This window comes from Mya arenaria, chromosome 17, assembly GCF_026914265.1.
Source record: "Mya arenaria isolate MELC-2E11 chromosome 17, ASM2691426v1".
NCBI lineage: Eukaryota > Metazoa > Mollusca > Bivalvia > Myida > Myidae > Mya > Mya arenaria.
Window position 1 is genome coordinate 9,210,835 of NC_069138.1, and position 18,379 is coordinate 9,229,213.

An 18,379-nucleotide genomic window follows, 5' to 3' on the forward strand; every position below is an offset into this window, starting at 1 on the left:
GTTAGAAGACCTTGTTACTAATTAACGACTAGTTTGACCAATAAGACATGACAGATGATTCTATGTATTGTCTTTGTAATTTATGAAAAAATATGAATGTACATGGCAAGTCCATTTGCGACATGGAAACATCTTGTTTTACTTAACAACCTAAAGAAGTTCATATGAAACCAAACACTAGTAAATAGCTGTTATGTGTAGCTAATAATATGCATGATAGACCCGAATTATCAAATTTATGACCACGGACCTAGAAACCTAGTTTGTATGTCCGTGATAAGACGAACAATTCTTAATATTGAATTATGATAATGATTGTTTTTTCATTGTTTTTTATTCATCTTCACCTATTTTGAATATGTCAATAAATATGTATTCTAATTGACTTTTTATTGTATTTCCGGTGTTTTCACCTTGTGCTCAATAAATATATGTATGCGATTGTTAAGCCTAAGAAATTTCGAGAAAATAGTATCAGAATGCGCTTTTTCCCATAGGTGGCAGTATTAGCCAAAGAAATGAAAAAAAAATGTATTAGAATATAAATTTGAGTGTATTACAAGAAAGTCTCCAAGTCATATTTCCACTCCCTGCCCGATTAACCTGAACTTTTTAGGTAATAAATGAAATAGATTGGCTTGACTTAATGAAAAAACACGTTCGCCAAAAAATACGTGTTTCAAAATATAAAACGAATTCCGAGAAAAATACTGTTTTTTACGTATTAAATTTTAATAAGCTGTTCCTCTTAAACCAGGAATTATGATTGAAACCATTTTTAAATGCCTTCTTATGTGTAAAACAAATTCATTGTAATCACTTTTAAACCCGATGCATCAAAATTAGCGAAATGACATTTGAGGCGACATCATCACAATAGGCATTATTATAATTAAAAAGGAAAAAAATGAAGATCTTCAATTTCGTGGTTTTTATATTAAATTTGACTTTTAAGTTTTGTATATGAATAGGCATAATTATAATTAAAAAGAAAAAAATGGAGATCGTCAATTTTGTGGCTTTTATATTAAATTTGACTTTTAAGTTTTCTAATTTCTATATGAAATGAACGAATCGTATTGTACGTACTGTAAAACGGAAGTATATTACGTCAGCAAAAAGCGCCGGTCACGCCAGGTCATTATAAACCAAAGCACGTTTAAATAACCACGAAATATTCGCGTTTCCTTCAGTAAACGCTGACCGCAACGCTGATTTCAGTCGAACAACGTAACGCCGCTTAAGCGTTAACCTGACGCGCGTATTGAAAGGTGTATAACTGTATGTCAATCAAACGTGAACGTTATATCGACATGCGGTAGACGTTTTAGCCGTTTATTGTTATGTTTCGGAGCTTGAAACTTGCGGTTTATAGCTATTAGCAAAATACATTACAGTGTTTCGTTCAATATGGAATATAAAATATGAACGTTATGGTTCAAGTTTAAACACTTAATTTTATAACAGAAATAATTGTATATATTTATAAAACGTGATAAAATAATGTGCTAATATAAGAAAGGAACTAAGAAATGGATTTACACAAGGTGAGATTATTGTTTAACTAATCATTTAATTATTTTATATCAAAGATTCATTATTATTATCATCATCATCATCATCATCATCATCATCAGCATCATTATTATTATTATTATTATTATTATTATCATCATCATCATTTTCATTATTAACAGGCATTGTGCAATTAAAGTAGTCATACTTAAAGCTTGGCGAATTTCGACTAAAGGGGGAGGGGATTTGGCAAAACAAAGGGGCATAAATGGTTCATCGCTAAGCTCACGTATCTTTTGGTTGTTCGGTAACGGTCGTAACTACTCGGCAATCTCCGGAAGCTCGGAAGCCAATTTTTACGGATGATTTTTTTTAAAATTGTACATGCACTTGTAAAACACGCACACGTTCATTTACATGCTATGTTTGGCAATCTCACTTGTGTCTGAACAGTGCTACAGTAAAATATTAATTGTACATGCCATGACTCTTTTAGATACTTGTTTATATTATTGTCTTCGTTGCTTAAAATGAATGTTAGTTAAAGGAGCTAGACACCTGATGATAAAATTGCAAGTAAATAGAAACTTGTCAAAAACCTACATAAAATTGACATCGTTGTGTACAACGAATTGAATCTTACTTACTGATGTTTCACATCGCGTACGACACATGCATCTTTCGCAGTGTATGCGCATTTTTCCAATTCGAAATTTACTAGGGTTGTCTACCACGTAAGTCCAAGTAAGTTTACAAATGTCGTTGGTATATGTTTATGTACTCATAAACAAATTTGATTTAAACTGGGAAACAAATATGCACTATTTTAAACGGGACACACAGATGAGACAGCATCATTATTGTTGCCTTTAACATTTAACCCATGTAAAGTGATGTATTATCGACCTCCTACTAGCTTGCATTGACAATTTTAAGTTTATTTGAGGACATACTGTATTTGCCGACTTTTTGACCATCTGGTGTCTAGTCCCTTTAAAGCTGCTTTCTCATAGATTGTCAGTTTTGACACTTTCTTTCTCAGAATCGGCCGATTTTGGCATCGATGGCTTTTAATTCAGTTGTGTTAAATAACTCAAAATAAAACGGATATCAATTGTTTGGTAAACTGCTGAAAATTTCATTTTTCTTAGACGCTTTCAGCTACTAAACATAATTTTTCGAACGTAAAGATGATAAACAGCGATCGGATCTTTTTCCGCAGTCTTTTATCACTGGTTTCCAGATATTAACGCGAAATTGGCTCATTCAAAGAAAATAATCGCAGATGTCAAAACGGTCAATCTGTGAAAGTGCAGCTTTAACAGTATATATACAAGGTAGAAATTTGCACAAAACATAGCTTCTTGCTCAGTACCAATGGCGATAAAATATGTGAGTCCAAAGAGACATATTCAAGCAGAATTTATCACTGCAACATTCGAACTTTTTAGCATCTCCTGGGGGTAAACCTTCCCTATACAAAAACAGCTTTTCACTTCACTTAAGTTAAGTTGGCGTTGGTCACCTTTTTACAGTTTCCAAAATGACATCTGTATTAATGTCGATGCTTTCTGCAACTAACGTGGATTTGGTAAAACAGGGTCGATTCTAGACTCCAGTGCTTTATTATGCTCTCCCCCATTTCCTTACTTTCTGTCTCAACTGGCTGTTGTCTTCCTCCATTGCTTTTAGTCTCCCCTGAAACAAAATGGATTAATATCGTATCTAGATGTTCTTGATTATGCTTAAGGTCAAAATAGATGTATACGTATATTTGCCAACATAAAAACATTCGGAACTCCTCGGCCATTGTTCATCAAAAACAACGTAGGATGTATGCCGGTACATCAGTAGAAATAGTCCGTGAAATTTTAAATATTAGTATTAATTTAAACAAGCTAAAGTATTTTAACGTGTATTGTGTATTACTAAGTCTAAAATGAATGCCATTGAATGGTATTATTGCAAAAAAAATATTATGATTCCCAAGAGCAAAGTCATAAAGTTTAACTGCCAAATTAAAATTACTACGCGATCTACTTGCAGCTTAGTTAAACTGTAAAGATTTCTGACATTGTAAACCGGCCGTATACATTCGAGATTATTTTTAATGGAAAAAGTCCGAGGAGTTCCGAATGCAATGCTTGCACGTTTCTAGAGGAAAAAACGTGACTTGTAAACAATTTAAAATCTTATTGTACGTGACAAAAATCATAATAGCGCACTTAAAAGCTGTTAAATGCGTCTAAATTGCGGTCCACTACCGCACCGCGTTGATTGAATACGGAAACGTCTCCTATGTGAACGCATTTAAACATCATTCATATTAAATACAAATTATTATATCCTTGACCTTCAACAATGGTGTCGTTCATTCATCCCATACAATCAACAATTCAAGGGGTGAAAGCCAAAAGATTCTATCTTCTTCTTTATTTAATGTCACTTAGAACCTTTTCGCATTCACCCCTCGAATTATACGTAAAATAAATGAAATCATTGTTCGCTTACCTTGCTCTTTATCTATCCTAAGCACACGAGTGACGTCGCAATACTAGGGGTATTGCGTCTTCATTACGTCTATAAAACGTAATAAAAACATATTGAATTCGACGAGAACGCGTGTTCAATACGTCGAACACACGTCTTGAAAACGTCGGAAACACGTATTGACTACGTCTTGAATACGTCGAGAACACGTCTTGAATACTTCAAAAACACATCTTGAATACGTCAGGGTGGCATCTTGAATACGTCAAAAACTCGTTTTGAATACGTCGAAAACACGTCTTGAATACGTCAAAAATACGTATTGAATACGTCTTGAATACGTCGAGAACACGTATTGAATACATCGAGAACACGTCTTGAATACGTCGTGAACACGTCTTGAATACGTTGAAAACACGTCTTGAATACGTCGAGAACACGTCTTGAATACGTAGTGAACACGTCTTGAAAACGTCGAAAACACGTCTTGAATACGTCGAAAACACGTATTGAATACGTCGTGTACACGTCTTGAATACGGCTAGAACACGTCTTGTTTATGTCGAAAACACGTCTTGAATATCTCGAAAACACGTCTTGAATACGTCGAGAACACGTCTTAAATAATCTAAAACGCGTCTTGAATACGTCGAAAACACGTCTTGAATACGTCGAAAACACGTTTTGAATACGTCGAGAACACGTACTGAATACGTCGGGAACACGTCTTGAATACGTCACGAACATGCCCATCCACGTCCTGAATACGCCGAGAACATGTCTTGAATACGTATTGAATATGTCGAGAACACTTCCTGTCCACGTACTGAATACGCTGAGAACTCGTATTGAATGCGTCTTTAAAAACATACCAGACTGTGTAAATAATTTCTTCATGTTATAAATTAATGTAAGCGTGTACGTTGTACAACTTTAGAAAAGCATGGACGATAGCACAGAGAAATTGATTATTTGCAGGGTCTGTAACGCCGCATAGCAGCATCGCCGCATAAACGTGTTGTTTTTTTCGTTTATATGGTGATTTTCAACGCATAAACAGGGCGACCACGTTTATGCGGCGACGCTCAACGAATAAAGCAGAAATTATATGGGACGCAACTGTGCCTTTTTGCCACATAAAGAGGATTAACTTAACCATTTATTATAAAGCTAAAAAATAGAGGTCTAATATTTAAATAGAATCGATGGTGATGACGTTGATGATGATGATAATTATGATGATGATGGTTGTGGGGATGATGAGGGTGGTAGTGGTTGTGATTGTGGTGATGATGATGATGGCGGTTGTGATGATGTTGTTGTTGATTATGATGATGATTAAGATTAGGGCGTAGCATATTACTGACATTTTGAAAAAATACGGGAAAAGTAGGCAGGCAAATTGGTCAAGTTTTCCTTTCGTCGCCCTGGTAACCAGAGATATACGCTGATGACATAGACGTGAATAAATTTCACAATCGCACAATTACCAGTGGTTCTTGACAAGGAAATAATTCTTAGCTCATCTGAGCACAAAGAGCACATGTGGAGCTGTGAGGATTGTTGGATTTCTGTTGTTTGTCCGTCAACAATTGACTTTTCTAGAAACGTTTGAAATGGCGTGGTGACCCATGTGAGAACCCCTTTAAGTCATGTGATTCCTCACCCTCAAAACAACTGTGTTAACCGTTCCAGCATTTGATTCTGCAAAATGCATAGACAGATTAGATTGTAAACGCTTAAAACACCCCAAATATGTTCACTCCGATTAAAATAACATTGTTTTTCGCGTTTGTACAACACGCATTGTCATACTATATGTGAACTTTATCTTAATTTAGTTATCAATCTTTTTTCTACAATTTACTGTCTTGAAACGAAATATATTTGAAAAACACACCAATAAATCTTTATTTCAAAGCTGTGATCTACATTTTAATGCATTGAAACTATTTATCTTCAAAGTTCCTCAATAAGTCGTTATTTTAAAGCAGTATTAATCATAAAAAATAAAATAAATATTCGTAATGTACAAGAGTAATTAATGACACAATCACTACATGAATTTGTAATAGTTACTGCACTGGCAACCCGAGTTATTTAGATTATACATGATTGCTAGTGCGCATGTGTATAATTAAATCACGAGAATTGCGGGTGACGTAATTGTTTAGTGCCATGTTGTTAGAGAGACTTAGTAAAACCAATTATGGTTAATTCTCAATTCTGTGATTTACTCACTGTTTAAGTATTTCACCACTCCTTATTTTGTATGTATGCTATGAATTTCTGTAGTTCAAATGCTTATTTACTTTCTTCAATATATTCGGCAATAAATACTGGTTAAACCAAGGACAACGTTCATTAAATAGCGTACTGTGTTGGTGAAAGGCGCTGTAATTTATCCGAATTTCTGTAGTTCAAATGCTTAATTACTTTCTTCAATATATTCTGCAATAAATACTGGTTAAACCAAGGACAACGTTCAGTAAATAGCGTGCTGTGTTGGTGAATTGCGATGTAATTTATCCGCACGGTAGTTATAGAACGGTTACGCCCATCCCACGTATTACCGTTCCGATATGGGGTTTTATTTTTAGACGAAAACGAAACTCTCTTTAAGGGCCATCCACAGTGCAAAAGTGGGTGGGGAAGGCCAAAAATCAAAACGGATCGAAAGTTCATGTTTTATTTAGTTCTGATGAACGATCTTTTTAGGGAATAAAAAAAACATTCTTTGTGAAAAGTTTAGGCGTAATAAGGAGTTGACCAAATTTTACGATTTTATATATATATATATATATATTTATGAATATGTTTTTCTTAGATAATTGCGTTTGTTTATTTATACGACCTGACAACGTGAGGCTGGAATGATAATTCATTTTTCTTTTCTTAAAAGGACCAGCTAAAACTATTATATATAAAAAAATGATGAATATGTTATGTAAGGTAATCTGTATTTGTTTACTTACCTTTAAACGTGAGGCAGGATTGATATATGATGATTTCTTCTATGTTTCTTTAAAAAAGGACCAGCTAAAATTATATATACATGTATAAACTAAATATGTTTTCAAAGGTTTAATTTAATATGACTTTTAAACGTGAGGCCGGATTGATTAATGATGATTTCTTCTACATGTATTTTTCTTTAAAAAAGGACCAGCTAAAATTATTTATACATGTATAAATAAATATTTTTTTCTTAGGTAACTGAGTTTGTTTGATTTAAACACCTCTTAAACGTGCCGGATTAATAATTGATGACTTCTTTGAAGTTTTTTTTTTGTTTTACGCTCGAAGTACGAACTAATGTTTAAAGTGATTGATAAATCAAACGAAATGCTTTCCGATATGTTAAATAACTATTGTGTGACATTTAATTGGCGTAAGTTGCACATTTCGTGAGTTAAGAACGATTTTTTTTTAAAACCAATGAATTCATCAAATAGGTTTTTAACACTTAAAGGGGCTAGACACCAGATGGTCCCAATATCGCCAAATACATTGTTTCGACAGAAAAGCCTAGAATTGTCACCACGAGCTAGTATGAGGCCGAAAATACATCTTTTTTAAATGGTTAAAAGAATACTTTGTCGCTGTCTCAGCTGAGTTAACTCGTTAAATATTAGCGCATAATGGTTTCCCAGTTTATAGTGTGTATATTTCGCATCATTCAGAGGTACTCGACCATTTTTATCGAAAACAACCTCGGATGTATTTGTACGGTGTACATACTCAAAAAGTGGTACCGGTTCAAGTTCGCTGCAAGTAGATCGCGTCACAGGTGCTCGTCACATTGCCTGGATACAGTAATACATACTTATTTCATATTTTCTTATTTATTTATTTTTTTTAATTATTTATTTATTTCGGTCAAGATAGTGAATTTATGTCATTTAAAAAATTATTCCACAATTTTTCATGAAAGAAAATTAGTATAATATATAAATAAAAATAAGGTAAACATGTGCAAAAAATCATCAATTCCAAACGGACCTAATCAATGGAGCATAGTTCCTAAAATATTTGAGATAATCTAATATTTTTTACTGTTCTGATCTGATAAGGTAAGATTTCCATCTACAAGATAAATATAACTTTTATGCTAGTAAGATTGACCTTTACGGCATATTCAAACAAAATGCACCGACCAGAAGCCGAAATTCGCCATTACGAAAGAACCGGGAGGTTGAAAAACAACGGATTTCCCCCCCCCCCCCCCCCCCCCCCCCCTAAAACACGTTAAAAACAGACTGACATGCAAACTTTCCGTATGCATTACAAAGAGAAGCTTAAAATTTCATTTCTACCGTTAAAAACTCGTTGAGTAAGACGCGTATTTATCCAAATAGAACGTTTTTTGTTGCAGTATTTCTACTTTCACTTCGAATCACTTTCTTGCAATTTTGACCTTGACCGCGCACTCGGCTATGACTTAAATACACGAAGCGTTTTCATTGGACGGCTACCATCGACTTTCCTTGTTTTAATGACGTAACTGGAAAAACATTCAAATGTTATCCAAAGTGAAAGTAGAAATACTGCAACAAAAAACGTTCTATTTGGATAAGTACGCGTCTTACTCAACGAGTTGTTATCGGTAGGAATGATATTTTAAGCTTCTCTTTGTAATGCATACGGAAAGTTTGCATGTCAGTCTGTTTTTAACGTGTTTTAGGGGGGAAAAATCCGTTGTTTTTCAACCTCCCGGTTCTTTCGTAATGGCGAATTTCAGTTTCTGGTCGGTGCATTTTGTTTGAATATGCTGTAAAAGTCAATCTTACTAGCATAAAAGTTATATTTTTCTTGTAGATGGGAATCTTACCTTATCAGAACAGTAAAAATTATTAGATTATCTCAAATGTTTTAGGAACTATGCTCTATTGATTAGGTCCGTTTGGAATTGATTTTACCTTATACTTACTTATATATTATACTAATTTTCTTTCATGAAAAATTGTGGAATATTTTTTAAATGACATAAATTCACTATTTTGACCAAAATAAATAAAAAAAAAAAATTTTTTAAATTATTAAAAAAAATATATAAATAAAAATGTACAACTGTATCCAGGCAATGTGACGAGCACCTTTGGATCGCGTAGTATTTTTATTTAGCAATTAAACTTAATGATTTAATTCTTAGCAAACTTGATTATGTTTGCAATAAAACACTTCACTGGCAATCAATTAAATTTAGATCAATAAATAAAACACTACATTCGGTTAATGATATAATTAAAAAAATACGAACTACTTAAACTGATGTACCGGCATACACCAGCGGTTGTCTATGAGAAAAATGGCCGAGGGGTTCCGGATGTATTTAGCATGTGAAAGACACGTGATTAGGTCAGATAGACACTATTTTTAAATTCACTTGTATTTTCACATGTACGTGGTAGACAACCCCAATTAATTTCAAATTGGAAAAAAACACACACACAAAAACTGCGGTAGAAACATGTGTCGCAAGCGATGTGATACATCAGTAAGTAAGATTCAATGCATTGTACACAACGATATCAATTCTATGTAACTTTGACATCTTTTTCGCAGATGTATCATCTGGTGTCTGGTCCCTTTAAGTACGAAGAAAACAAAATTTAAAAATAAATATTTCGTTAAAGTTTTAGAAATCAAATTTCCGCACGAAAAACAATTATAATATCATACAAAATTTCGCAAAAGATTGATCCCGTAGAACATCATATTTAAAAAAAGACATTAATTTCTAAAATGCCTAGAACGTTTATTTCAAGAGCTATTTGATATGAAAGATATGTCGTCATTTGTTTATTTTCATGAAATAAATATTTTTAAACCAAAAGCCATTTAAAAAAACCGCTAAATTATTGACATTTGATATTTCTAAGAAATGTATAGAAATGTAAGCGGAGTGACATTTCTTCGTTTGAATAGTTTTCCATAAATAACTTCTTTAAAAATACCGCCACATACTTCCATCACCATAATAAGACACTGGAATCGAATGTTATTTATCATTTTCTACTCACGCCATAAGAGCGGTCTTTATCTTCACAAAAGCAAAAAATAATGATGAAAATAGCAGATTTTAAACTTTAATAAGGAGGCCTCAATTTCTCGAAACTTCTTTATTCACTTATATAACAGGATATAGTTGATTTCACTATTTTTTATTCCCCTATAATTTGTGTTATATCAAATTTTGTTACAGATTTCAGACTTTAAATAAAAATAATGGTGTGATAATCACAATTAACAATTTTTCATTCATCGAAATCAAATTTACGTATGTATTTTGGCTAAGTGAAATAAGCTACTACTGTTAATATTAAGAAGTTTCGAGAAATTGGAGCCAGGTTATTTTCAAGACCTAATATACAATGCGAGACCTTTGTCTGAACCTGCTGTGCATCTACTGCTAATTGCACTGGGGTCACAGTAGGGGCCAATTTCCTGTATATTGGTGTATTAGCTAAGAGCCATTTAGGGTCCAATATTATAATGAAACCTCCAAAACTGCACAGCAGGATACTCAGATTGGAGATCTGATAAGAGGGATCACGGCAAGTCGATTGAGATCAACACACAGAGTTATTGTACTATACACCGTTTGTTGTATTTTTTATTTTTATTTATTTATTTATTTTTATTTATTTTATTTATTTTTATTTTTATTATTATTATTATTATTATTATTATTTTTTTTTTTTTTTTTTTTTTTTTTTTTGGGGGGGGGGGGGACTTAAACTAGGCCTTTAAGGATTGAAACAAAACGAAACACGTGTGATTGGTGTACGGATTAAAAACAAAATAGCGTTTATAAATCACTTTTTTAATTAATAGCTACGTGGCCACGAATTCCCCTGTTAAAAAAAAAGCGCCAAAATATATAATGTTGATATTTTCTTGATTTGTACATAAATAATATGTATTTTTATGTACAGATCATAAATGTCAAATGTGCTTTACATTAAATTAAAGAAAAAACATCGATTTTTTTTTAATTAAATCAACATATATTGTGCCTTTAAAGCTGCACTCTCACAAATTAAACGTTTTAACAACTGTTTATTTTTTTGTCTTCGAACGAGCTAATTTATGTGAAAGTGCATGGGAACCGGTGATATAAGACTGCTGACAAAAATCAGAACGCAGATGTTCGTATTTAAGTTAAAAAAATGATGTTTTATGCATTTTTCCTAAACCGTTATAGTAACGCTTTAAGCAGTAAAACATTTTTCGAACGAAAATATGAAAATCTGCGAATCTCAGCAGTTTTATAGCACTGGTTTGCAGATATTTACGCATAAATTGGTTCATTTCAAGACAAAAATAATAAGGTTGTCAAAACGGTAAATCTGTGAGAGTGCACCTTTAACAAAATCTAAAATTATCTCCTCAAATAGCTGATTTAAAACTTAAGAAAACAAGTTATTTTCAAGACCTAATATACAATGTTACTATCACTAACATTACTATGACAACCGCGTTCATTATTACCATTGCAATAAAATATAATATAAATACCAATAAATCATAGCAATGGTGTTAGAGCTGTCAGGTGCAGTGTCACGTCAATAAGATATGTTGGGAATGTGTGGGTGGCAGAATGGGTAACGATAAATGGTAGTAAAATTATGGGTGAAGCTCTCCTCCCCCATCTGTTCAATTCCCACGCTTTATTTTATTCCGATAACTCTCTTCTATTTCCAATTCGGAACGCCTCGGCCAATTTTTTTTAACAATTTTTAGTCGGAAATGGTGAATTTTGGGCGTATTTTATTACCTTTCTTTTCCTTTATTGAAATAATAAGTAGACTTGTCCCCCCACCCCCCGAATCCACTATTGATTACTTTTTTATCGACTGAGAAGTTTATAATTTCAATTAACTTAAATCTATAGCCTTCATTTTCTCGCTATATATGTTAAGACATCCATAAATTGTATTCCTTTTTTCAGGTTTTCAAGTGGCGCGCGTTGCTGGTGTTGCTATGGCGACTTAGTCACGTGACCTCCCTCATTACACAAATCCCACTACCGACGGACATCCGTAACTGCTTCGAGGACCAGCGGAATCCGACGGCCTCCGTCGGCGAGGTGTTCTTCAACCGCTGCGTCCATCGCGTGCTGTGGCAGCGTCAAACGTCGCCGAAAACTGCTACCCTTGGCGATGATGCGAAACAGTGGATAAGTGGTTTAGTCGATATGGCGAACATCGACGCTACGAGCGTTGACGCTTTTAATGACCTACTTGGAAAGTCAAATGGCGGACCATCCGATGTAGCCGGCCGGGAAAAGCGACAGACGGCTAATGGCCGCCGGCAGCCCTCTAGACGGCAGCCTCGCGTCCGGAAGGAATACCGGCTACTGACTGATGAGGAGCGGCGACTGTTTCATAGGGCGCTGAACATGTTAAGGGCAGATAGAGTAAGTATGCCATCTTTCTCGAGGTCAAGTCTTGAATATAAAAGTTATTCTTTCCACCATTATGGTATTCGACACATATATACGTGAATTTTGGATGCATTATGACTCCATTATATTATGGTATCATTTGAAATTGTTTTGTATACAGTAAAAAAAATGTACTAAAGATACCGCAAATAATTTTACAAAGAAGATTTTTGGCCTTCAAAGATTGCGAAATATGTCAATTACGTCCGATTTAAGTTGAAATCAAGAGCAGATATTCACGAACTGTAATATTTGTAATATTAAGTAGTATTAAATTTCCTTGCTTTTCCTGACCTTCCTAGACTTTCCGTGACCATTCGGGACTTTCCGTGACCATTCGGGACTTTCCGTGACCTTTCGTGACTTACCGTGGCTCATCTTGACTTTTCGTGATTTTTTTCTTCTTAAGTCAAACAACCCTTTTCGTCTATTCAGTTATATATTTTTATCCATGTACTTTCAGAGCGTTTCGCCGAACAAGTTTGCGGCCCTGGGGAGGCTACACTTACTGTCTGTTGATCGCTCACACTTTGGGCCGAATTTCTTCCCGTTTCACCGCCTTCTTCTTGTTGTGTAAGTTTTTTTTTACCCTTTTAAACAAAACATTCCATCAATGCATTGGGCCAATTGTTGTACAAGTATATATTAAACACATGGAAGATTCCGCTGTATGTGGAACGCTCAAACCGTGTGCCCACTCCATTTACCATTTCATCATTCGAAACACCTCGGCCATTTTCAATCATTAACGGAAAATGGAAATGGCCGAGGTGTTTCGAATGACTCTTCCATCTGACTATTTCTTATAGTGTAAGTAGTATATGTTATCTTTTAAGAATGAACCATTCTGGCATTTTAAGAGTGCATTTGTTTTGTAAATACGAGCTCGATACTTACATACTCTGAGGGGCGGCGGTGGATTCTCCTCGAAAACTTATTTTACTTTTTCCCTCAGTGACATATTATTACTTTATTTTATGGCATTTCAAATAAATGTCCACTTTTTTCATTCAATTCCATATGTTTGTTTCACCTTTAAAGGGACTTGACACCAGATGATTCAACTGCGAGAAAAAAGAATATTGTCAAAAACGAACATAACATTGATATCGTTGTGAACAACGCATTGGCTCTTAATTACTGATGCATCACATCGCTTACGACACATGTATCTTGCGAAGTGTTTGCGTATTTTCCAATTAAAAAATCAACTTGGTCTGTCTACCACGTAACTCATCGTTAATTTAAAAGTAGCGCCGGTATATGTATTTGTATTCACCATGTGACTTTCACATGCTAAAAATACACGCTTTTATAATAAACTGGGAAACCATTGTGCGCTACTTTTAAACATGGCAACTCAGCGATAAAAATATTATTTGAATCATGTAAAGTGATGTATTGTCGGCCTTATACTATCTCGTATCGACATTTTAGTATTGTTAAACCGGGTTTATGTTTATGGTTAAACGTTTTGCTACTGAGCTTGTTTTTGTAGTTTTTTGCATAAATATTGTTTTTTAGGAAATGCTGTTTTTGCCGATTCTGCAACCATCTGGTGTCTAGTCCCTTTAACCATACGAGTTCGACATGGACAGTGACGTTGCAACCTTGAACTTGAAAATACAGTCGAACCTGTATTAAGTGGCCACCTTGGGGAAAAGGTCAAAATGGCTGCTTAAGACAGGTGGCCACTTAATCCACGTTATAATTTCCCCGCACTCAAGCTTAACAGATGTCGATTATGTATTTCGACTTGGACAGTGGCTTTGCAACCTTGAACTTGTACTATATATACTTTGAACCAACTTTTTAACTATATAATGCTCGTGTGAGTAACTAGGCCTCTCATTTATAAAACAAACAAACACCATCATCATTTAGCATAACTGATTTCGCCTAAGGCCTAAAAAAATGTTTGGTTAGGGTTACATCCTTTTAAAAAATAGGTAGGGTAGGTAGGCATTTTTTTATTAGGCTTTATATAAGAAAGTCATTTTCATCATTGGAGAATGATGTTAAAGTTATCTTCTGTATAAGCATTTAAGGGTTTCAACTACAAAGTGAAAAGCAATTTAAAAAACAAATATATATACCATTACAACAAAACACATACTTCTTTCTTAACCAGCTAAACATTCAATGACCTGTTATATTAAAGATTTCATTAAAATATCTTAATTTCATAAAACTTTCACAAAAAAGTAAATTTGTAAATAGCAAACGATACCAAAAAAGAAAAATTGACATTTACTCTACTTTTACTGCATAACAAAAATACGCAGTTACAGGAAGTAATATTAGCGACATCAAGTTTGGACAACCACTATCGATTGACGCCGACATAGCATTGTCAGCGACGATTTATCGATTGTACTCGATAATCGTTTCATCACTTCTAAGGAGTGTCATCGTTGTTTGAAAATGCTGTTTCCTGGCGAAATTTATTCCAGAGTGTTGAATGCACAGTGTAAAAACTTGTAATTACGATAATAAATAAATTCTAACATTATTTCTTCTGAAACATTAAAAAAATCACTGTGTTACAAATGTTTATAGTTGTTTTCTTTTGTTATTTTTTTTAAATACGCCGGAACAATACACGACAGTTTCTTTAATGTCACATCTAATTAATGTAAACAGTTTTCTTTGTCTGAAAACCTGTCTGGCCATTATATACATCGTGTAATGACACATCACACAAAAGATAAAGCAAAAACTATTTTAAATAAATATTTCATGAAGTGTGTGTGTGTTAGTGTGTGTGTGTGTGGGGGGGGGGGGGGGGTGCATGCTCGTTTTTTAAGTGTTTTCTTTCTTAAAGGGGCATTTTGATAGATGCAAATATTTTATTAATCTTATTTTAATGCATAATTATGTTCAACTCGTTTGATTTAATGATCAATTTGATTATGTGTAAAAATAAAAAATATAAGCGATATTTTTGCGTTTTTTTTAACTGAGAAAATCTATGGCCACGTAGCTATTAAATGAAAACTACATTTATAAGGATTGATATGTTTTAACTGTTCATAAATCATATGCTTTTTTGTTCTGATCATTAATAAATTTAAATGAGTTATGCATAATCGAATTGTCTGGTCGGTGTCATCAATATTGTTTACTTGACTTTAAAGCATGGCGTGTTTTCTGAATTGCCCACCGTGAGACTAGCGGTCTGCGGTTGGACATCTTTGGCGCACCGGACTTCCTGTCAGATGACATTATGAATGGTCATCAGTGGGAGTAGCGGTCTGTGGTTGGTCATTTTTGGCGCGCCGGGCTTCCGGTCAGGTGATTTTTCTGAATGGCCATTAGTGGGACTAGCGGTCTGTGGTGGGTCATCCTTGGCGGACCGGCCTTCCTGTCAGCTAATTCATCTTCAGTATTAGTATCTGAACATGGGCCCACTGTATTAAGCACCCCAACCCCCACCCGCCTAGTCCTCAAAATAAATCCTGGATGTGCTCCTGCATTATTTAAAACCTTGCTATGTTCTTCCTTTCCAGGATGGAGAATGCTCTACGAGAGAAGATACCAAGCGTGACGATACCATACTGGGACACGACCTTGGATGACGGCCTCCTAGATCCGCGGTCCTCCATTCTCTGGACGACCGAGTTCCTGGGTGACGCCAATGGCTACGTGACGGACGGCCCTTTTGCCAACTGGGAGACGCCGACGGGGCCGTTGTTACGATTCTTCGGCACGGAAGGGACGATGATGAACTGGACGTACATACACAATGCGTTCCGCCAGGATCACTTGGAGAATATCACGACGCCCTACGCACTTCCGGATAATAATCTGGAGGAACATCATAACCAGGTTCACCTGTGGGTGGGCGGTCAGATGGCTCCTCCGCGACTGGCAGCCTACGACCCGGTGTTCTATCTACTTCATTCGTACGTGGACTTACTGTGGGAGATATTTCGCGGGTTGCAGAAGCGTCGGGGAGTCGATCCCACGACTGACTACCCGATGGATAAATCAAAAATCCCGGCAGGTCAACACTATAATGATTCTTCCGGTTTCGGAGCGCTTCTCAACCGCCACGGACTGAGTAATGTGTTTACCGACAACGTTTACAAATACGAACGCCCGCCGACGTGTACCCGGCAAATTCCGGACTGCGGCTCCGATTATCTCCGATGTGATACTTCCGGTCCGGAGCCCAAATGCATCTCCGCCTCAATTTTCGACCCAAAGCCGACATTTTTAGCCAACGGCCTTCCAATGAATGGAGGTTCTGGTGTCCGCCACGCACGGAGCGTTCGCGGTCAGGCGATACAGGAGAGGTTCAAAAGTGCGGTGGACCACGCCGCTGTCGTCAAGTGTCAAGCGGATAACGTCAACTCTCAATACGTGAACACATTTCTAATCAACGGGAAGGCGGATGAGACACTATGGTCGTATATTCCTGTACAGGTTTACTTAAAAAATAATGATAAAACTGGAAATAAAACTGTACCTGTGTATGACATTTGTACAAAACAAAATATGACTGATATTTCGCGCCGTGTGTTTGTGGAGTCGAATGGGCTAAACTATGACGGCGCGTTCAAGCATATCACTCACTTCCGGAAAGACTTAAGCATGGACGCTTCTTTAGCGTTCGTCGGCGTCAAGAGGCCGCGCGCCGCAGCCGATACGGAAGTGATAATTTCCGCATACGATAATTGTGGGCGGGTATGTCAGCCATATTGTGTGGACGCATCCGGAAGTAGCCGACAGTGCGCAGGAGCGGTAAAGATTTCGAGAGAAGTGCCATTTATGTATGGAGATGACGTCGCTTCCACCACGCGTGCGGTATGGACAGAGGACAATTTTGGACTTCCTGTTTTAGCTGATAACCAAATATTTCTGCGATTTGTTTGTGACACAGGCGTTTCATTCTGGCCGTGGTAAATTGTCGTGGTGCTTATTTGTGTGTGTCTTATTTTAATAAATGTTATTAAAAAAATTCAAGCGAAATTGTTTTCTCTTTTCTGCAGATACTTTGAGGAACCATTTAATATTAAAATTATGAAAGAAAATTAACTCATTTCAAACTAAAAGTGACTCTCTTATTTAAAATCAATACATACACATTTATAACTTACATAATAATGCATTTATGGAAACTATTAATTACTGATAACACTATTGTAACCGTGTATTTAATAGCAGAAAGCGCAAAATATTAAATGATTGGTGAATGCTAAAAGATTGACTGTGGTCTGCTTTAGTCTCATAAGGTAGAAATACCGAGTTGTTTGCTCATTTCTTTCAAACTAAACTCGATATCCTTCATAAGAACCATTCTTTTCGACATTTTTTCATCCTTTCTGGAATATTTAATAATATTAGTGGTAAATCTTATCTTATTTCTCTGAAGTTCGCAGTATATGATCGGTAAGGTGAATGTTCTTGTGTCGGATATTCCCGCAAACGGCTGTCGGACTCTATCATACACAGGTGGCAGTAACAGTGTGTGTATACCACGTGATAAATTACGTCATAGATGCTACGTCGGAAGAAAACATTTTGCTTAAAATGAAGACTTAAATCAAAAGATAACTATTCTTTTCCTACACCATTTTAAATAACACAAAGTATAACACGAACCCCGTTGGCTCGAACTCCGAGGGAACGAGGAAAATACCTCGAGTCTCACTAAATTCGAGCCAATCGGGAATGTTTTCCTTCAGTGGAATGAAGTTCACAGATTCATCGTTTTGACAACTTTTTTTGCCTTGGAATGAGCTCATTTTTACGTAAATATCTGCAAACCAGTGATAAAAGACTGCTGACAAAAGATTAAATCGCAGAATTTTATATTTCCGTTTGAAAGTTAATGTTTTATGACTAAGAGTGTTACTAACGGTTTAAGAAAAATGCATAAAACATCAATTTTTGAAATTAAATATAAAAATCTGCGATCTA

The 18,379-nt window shown here is 35.4% G+C and overlaps 1 protein-coding gene across 1 annotated transcript; it reads left to right on the top strand.

Annotated features, from left to right (window-relative positions):
- Positions 1–1,248: 1,248 nt before the first annotated feature.
- On the top strand, positions 1,249–17,422 carry LOC128224217 (tyrosinase-like protein 1). Its single transcript, XM_052933993.1, has 4 exons — positions 1,249–1,547; positions 11,960–12,427; positions 12,918–13,027; positions 15,964–17,422. Exons 1-4 carry the CDS (start codon positions 1,533–1,535, stop codon positions 17,360–17,362), a joined length of 1,992 nt encoding a protein of 663 aa, XP_052789953.1. The 5' UTR covers positions 1,249–1,532; the 3' UTR covers positions 17,363–17,422.
- The last annotated feature ends 957 nt before the right edge of the window (positions 17,423–18,379 follow it).

Coding starts and splice junctions, on each gene's coding strand:
- LOC128224217 (XM_052933993.1), top strand. Junction 12,428..12,917: donor ACATGTTAAGGGCAGATAGA/GTAAGTATGCCA, acceptor ATGTACTTTCAG/AGCGTTTCGCCGAACAAGTT. Junction 13,028..15,963: donor CACCGCCTTCTTCTTGTTGT/GTAAGTTTTTTT, acceptor CTTCCTTTCCAG/GATGGAGAATGCTCTACGAG.